We start from the raw sequence: 6237 nt of genomic DNA on the forward strand, positions 1-6237 counted from the left end.
AAACCAATAATTAAGAATTATAACCTTAAAAGCACTTTAACAAGAAAAAGAAAAAAGGAAAAGAAAAACTGTACAGGAGGCGATCAATCCCAATAAAAACACATAAAAAAGAGGCTAACGGGATAAGAAGGAAAAAGAGAAACGGTGGCAAGGGAACTAGAAGGCTAACGGGACTGGTTGGGTTCTGTCAGGGGCAGTTTTGGAAAAAACATTTACTGTTGATTGGGCTTTTAATTCAGTTTGTGAGTTTTTATGTTTGTAAGGTCTAGTGTATGAATAGTTTCCTTATGATTAAATTGTAAGTCATTTTGGTTAAATAATAGTTTTGGATGATTTTTTTTATTAAATTAAAGTTAGCCGAAATCCTTTTCATTAAAGCTTTTTTTTTTTTTTTTGATTTTTTTCACAATAAGTATTCCTGGTCATTAATTGGTATTACTCTTCGATTTGAATTAGTGTTTTTGCTTTTATTACAAACAAGTGGTAACATAAAATTTTGGAAGATCGGGATGACACTTGGAAGAATGATGCATGAAAGTGGAAACTACAGTTTAAACTGATTGGGGAAGAGAAAGATGCTGATGAGGAGGGGAGTTGACAGAGCGGTGCCGTTGTCGAAAAGACGACCGCGGAGCATTGTGATTTTATCTCAATGGTAAACATAAGCGGGGTAGAAGAATGAAAGAAGTAAAAAATTGGAGGGGATCGTGGTCGTTGATGATGTCAAGGGAAGGTGTCGCGAGTGCTTGGGTGGGTTTTGGGTTCTTAGGTTTTCTTTCATTATTTTTTTCATTTACGTAAGGGTAAACTTAGAAATTTTAGCAGAGATATTTTAATAGGAATATAGAGAAAAAATATTTAGGTTCAAATAAAATTTCAATACGCCAATTTGATTTAAGGGACGCAACTCTTAGTCCAATGGCCTTTTGCGTTGTTAAATGACAGTTGACATAAGTGCAGCAAACCGGGGTGACTTCAAGGCTCATACATACAACGTTATTATAGACAATATCAAATGAATGTGATTATGTATTTTAATTGAATTGTTTTTTTTTTAATTTCTACAAAATATTTAATTATACCGTTGCCAGGCATTGCCATGGATGGAATGTATGGCAATACACGTTTATTATCAACTTGTGGTAAACTCACGTCTGTAGATTGGCTTCAGCTATTTAATTAATTATAAATAGGAAGAATTGCTTGTCAAAATAACTAAGGATTTTGTCAAAAATATTTTTATGATTTTATAAAAACAAAATTTTATGCCTCCTTTTCTGAACAATTGATTGGATTGGAGAAAATCATGTATTATTTTGTGATCCGACTGCAGCACATCCAGTAGCATATGATTGACTTTACTAATATATATGGAACGTCGGCAACTTGGCTTTACTAAAACTAAATAATATTCCCTTGGAATATAATTATTTTCTTAAATTAATTCTATTTCTTTGTAATTATATACTAGAATTCTATTGTTTTTGTTTCCACGTTCTCTATGAACAAACTCTCCTAAACTAGCCAAAAATGAAACATTAATTCAGAGTGGTTGCATTGATATATCTGGATTATGGAATTAAAAATTCTCTCTCAATTTTTTTTTATTGAATTGGGCATTATGTTTTTAGGAACACAACTTTTTATGTTAGGTTGAGGTTTTATTTAGTCCCTTCCCTTGAACCGGTCGTGGAGCTCTCTACTGATCTGTTAAGATTCGGGAGTTCCTTTTAGTGTTAAAATTAATGGCGGCAACTCTGCTATTTTACATATTTTAATCATTTATTTTAATTTTATCCTATCTTTCTCATGAAACTCTAGCTACTAATTAAGTTTACATTTGTAATGTTAGGTAAGTTTACAATATCCTCCTATATTTGTCTTTGCTCCAATTTCAGTCCTACTAATTTTATTACTAAAACTTGCTTTGTGGGTGGGTGTGGGGTTGCTCTTTCATGTCTCTTGTGTTTAATTGCATTCGTTGCTTGAATATAGTTTGGAATCAAAGGCAATCACACCTGGGAATAGAAATCCAAACACGAATAAATTGTAGTCTATCATTTGGGGGAATCGGCATTCTATTAGGATATCCATTCCTTTAATATTATTTTCTTTTCGCCAACCTTCTGATGAGATGGGTTGTCAAGTATATATGTTGCATTCCGGGTTCATTTCTGAAAATTATAAAATGCAATTTTGGAAAGGTCTAAAGTAAATGAGGGCACGTTCGGTATCCTTATTATATTTAGTCTTTGAAACTAATGAGTATTGAGTAGTTTAGCTACCATTATTACTTTTTTAAAATAAAAATATCAAATTCAAGAAGAATACAAAACAAACCCTTATTAGGATCTTCAAATCTTTAATTATTATATATACATCATGAAATTTCGTGGTTATCCACCATTGGATCAACATACAATATAGTTTCTATTGATTTCAAAATGAAAGTACTTTATATGAATTTGAATTGAATTTAAATGTCATCAGTTGAATTTTGATCGAGTAGTGGTGACAAAGAACTTTCAAGGGTAATGATGAATTCAAGACTTCTCTTGGCTTATTGCAATAGAGATTAATTTAGCGTAATCACCGTTTGGAGCCTGTGTAACTATTAATCATTCAAGAGGTTTTATAAATTAGTAACTCTTTTAGGCAAAGCAATTAAGAACAATATGTATATTATGGAAACAATTATGTAAATGCTAATAAACCACATAAAATGTCCACATTGAACAGCTTAAACTTATGAAAAATAAAAACGAAAATTAATAAATTCTTATCCTAATACATTTATAAACAGTGGTACATGTCCATGCTCGAGTTGATGATCATTATTTTTTTTTTCTTCATTTCATGTATATTTTGTCATGGCCTGCGGAGGATGAATGATGAACAATTGATGGTGGTTGGGAATTAAATTGCATTTGAGTTGGCATAAATTTGTGGTCACATTGCTAACTATCTAAAAATCCAAATGGTTCCATAATTTAATTTAGAGATAATTAGAGCAATGGCTCCTGACTTTAACTCAATTGGAGCTTTGGTTTTTGAACTAAAAATGAGTGAATATTGGTCCTTAAACTTGTTATAATGTAAAGTGATGGCCATTTCGGCTAATTCTGTTAAAAATTCTATCCATTTTTCGCTTCCTTAAACTCTTTATTTTGGATAAAAGTTCTAACGAAGTTTGTCAAGATAACTATTGTTTAGTATTATAGCAAATTTAGGAATCAATATTCACTGATTTTTTTAGTTCATGAATCAAAACTCATCATTGCTCCAATTTTTTGCATAATTTTTATAAAATGAATTGGTTGTCCTTTTAGTTGTCTAGACCCTCTTCGCCCCTAGACGCCTATTTGCCTACGTATTTTTCGCCTGTCATGATCCTACAAACCCCACACACAGATAAAACAACTATATATCCAGTTTTCAGCCAAGAGACAAATCATTTGTCAAACCCGTATTAGCCGACCTTTGTGTTTGAATAAAATAAAAAACAAGGTTTATGTAACTACTTTCCATGTGCTAGAACATGGTGCAAAATAACAACTCAGCTCTATTTAACAAGAGCAACTTATATTGCGTAGGGTGCCATAAGGTCATAAAAGTTGTTTCTCTATTTTTAAAGAACATTGTTTGACTCCTTATATATAACGGACAATTTTTACTTACCTATAAATCACAATTTGATACATAAAAGTAACAGAAAGATCACAAAAAAAAAATATTTTTCAACATATCACACTGTAATTAGTTTGAAAGAAAAATGACTCCTCAACTCCAAAAGTCCAATATTTTCCATTTGAAACTCAAAACAAACTGGCTAATAGATAATATAATCATGCCAGAGTGTATGTCCCAACAAAGGTCCAAGGACCACAGTTGTTTATTTTTAACAGCAATATGCTTTTAGTTTTTAAGTTTTAAAATCATGTCAATCTTGTATGTCCCTAATGTCATTGTATAAGTAGGTCTCGAATCCCCATAGCACAAACACTAACATCAAATTAAAGATATTAAGACATGGAAACTCGTAGTTGCATTCTCCTATCTGCTTTTCTCATCCCTTTCCTTCTTGGAACAGCTTGTGCTCAACTTAGGACAGACTTCTACAAAGGCACGTGTCCAAATCTTGAGTCCATAGTCTCTTCTGCTGTCAAAACCAAGTTCCAGCAGACTTTTGTAACTGCTCCAGCCACTTTGAGGCTCTTCTTCCACGACTGCTTTGTTCGGGTTAGTAGCTAGGTCCTTTCAAATTCCAACTTTCGGTTTGCCAAGTTTCCATGTGTTTAATGTGTTGCCTTCATTGGTACAGGGTTGTGATGCTTCAGTGTTGATTCAGTCACCAACTAATCAGGGGGAGAAGGATCACCCCGATAACCTTTCGCTTGCTGGAGATGGATTTGACACTGTGATCAAAGCCAAGGCAGCGGTTGATAGCGATCCTAACTGCAAAAACAAGGTTTCATGTGCAGATATTCTTGCTCTGGCTACTAGAGATGTTGTACAGCTGGTATAATATTCTCCTTACCGTTATTAATTTGATTAGTTTTTCTTTAAATTTATTTAGTATCTGCTGTCATCATAGTAGGACAGAAGCCAAATAAGCTTTTTAAATTTAACCTAACGATTGAGAATATTAGTCTAACTACTACCATTATGTAATAAGTTAATGATTAATCGTTATCTTATTTGAATAATCTTATCCTACGTTTTGTCTAATGCACATATTTCAAGCAGGCTGGGGGACCATCTTATACAGTTGAACTGGGTAGGCGAGATGGAAGGGTATCTACTATGGCTAGTGTTCAGAGACGCCTTCCTTCCCCTACTTTCAATCTAGACCAGCTTAACACCATGTTTACCTCTCATGGTCTCTCCCAGACTGACATGGTTGCATTATCAGGTAGTCTTCTTTTATTTGCCAGTGATTCCTAAGGTCTTTTTAGGGTTACCATTATTTTTGTCTCTCTAATTTGTCGTAATGTTATCTTGGCCTATATATGTTGTTAGACTGTGAATCTACCACCGCATGCTAAAACAACACTTCTGATCAAAGATTTAGATTGACAATCTTGCAAGAAAACATGCTGGTAACGAAAAGTTAATGTTTTTTCTAACTCGCATGCTTTTGTTAGGTGCGCACACACTTGGTTTCTCTCATTGCAGCCGGTTTTCCAAGAGAATCTACAGCTTCAGCAGCAAAACCCGTATTGATCCGACACTCGATCCAGCTTATGCATTGCAGCTTCGACAGATGTGTCCAACTCGAGTGGATCCCAGAATTGCCATTAACATGGACCCAACCACACCTCGAGCATTTGACAATGTTTACTTCCAGAATCTTCAGCAAGGAAAGGGTCTGTTCACCTCTGATCAGATACTGTTTACAGATACAAGAACAAGGGCAACCGTCAACCAATTTGCATCAAGTAATGCAGCTTTTAATCAAGCTTTTATACAAGCCATGACTAAGTTAGGCAGAATTGGGGTTCTGACGGGCAATCAAGGCGAGATTCGGCGAGACTGCACTCGCCCAAACTAGAATGGATTAAACTGGATAGATTCAACTGGATAATCTCTCGAAAAACTATTTTTATATTGATTGAATGTTTTTTTTTTTTGGTTATTATGGGAGTGTAAAACTTCGTTATGCATAGTCACAATGTTTGAGTGTGAGAGTAACTCATCAGCTTCAGGATACAATTAGCAGTTAGTTGGCAGAGGGAAATGTATCACTGTTTTTATTTCGTAGAAAAGCTCTGCTTGATTAGCTGTGCAAGGAATCTTCAAGTTGCTGGAATAATGCATTTTTAGCAGTTAATTTAAATGAAATACTTGAAGATGGAAATAAAAAAAATAACTTTATTTGGTGCCACATGGTCATAGAATATATTGTTTGTTAGCTACTGGACAGGTCTCTTTTACTGTCATTCAAATTCAGAAAGAATCAATTGGATGATTATATAAATAAGTAGATGCAAATTTCCGCCTTCTTCTTCTTGGACGAAAATGCACTTGCAAAATAATCAACACCTTAAGCCAAGAGCTTCACGCGCCCACGATGAATGGAAGGGGGGTGGCTTTGGCCCAAGAATCTCCAATGCCAAAGTTAGAATTTAAGGGAAAAATGTTTAGAAAAATTTGGAGAATTTTAGAAGAGAATTTGACTTAGATTTTTAGGAGAAATGAGAGCTATTTATAGGGGTGTGGTGGGCCCCTATTTGGAGA

At 34.2% G+C, this 6237-nt stretch overlaps 1 protein-coding gene across 1 annotated transcript; it reads left to right on the forward strand.

Annotated features, from left to right (window-relative positions):
- The first annotated feature begins 3990 nt into the window (after positions 1 to 3990).
- On the forward strand, positions 3991 to 5884 carry LOC126595565 (peroxidase 16-like). Its single transcript, XM_050261843.1, has 4 exons — positions 3991 to 4239; positions 4322 to 4519; positions 4747 to 4912; positions 5145 to 5884. Exons 1-4 carry the CDS (start codon positions 4030 to 4032, stop codon positions 5549 to 5551), a joined length of 981 nt encoding a protein of 326 aa, XP_050117800.1. The 5' UTR covers positions 3991 to 4029; the 3' UTR covers positions 5552 to 5884.
- The last annotated feature ends 353 nt before the right edge of the window (positions 5885 to 6237 follow it).

Source organism: Malus sylvestris, chromosome 13, assembly GCF_916048215.2.
Source record: "Malus sylvestris chromosome 13, drMalSylv7.2, whole genome shotgun sequence".
In the NCBI taxonomy this organism is placed as follows: Eukaryota; Viridiplantae; Streptophyta; class Magnoliopsida; order Rosales; family Rosaceae; genus Malus; species Malus sylvestris.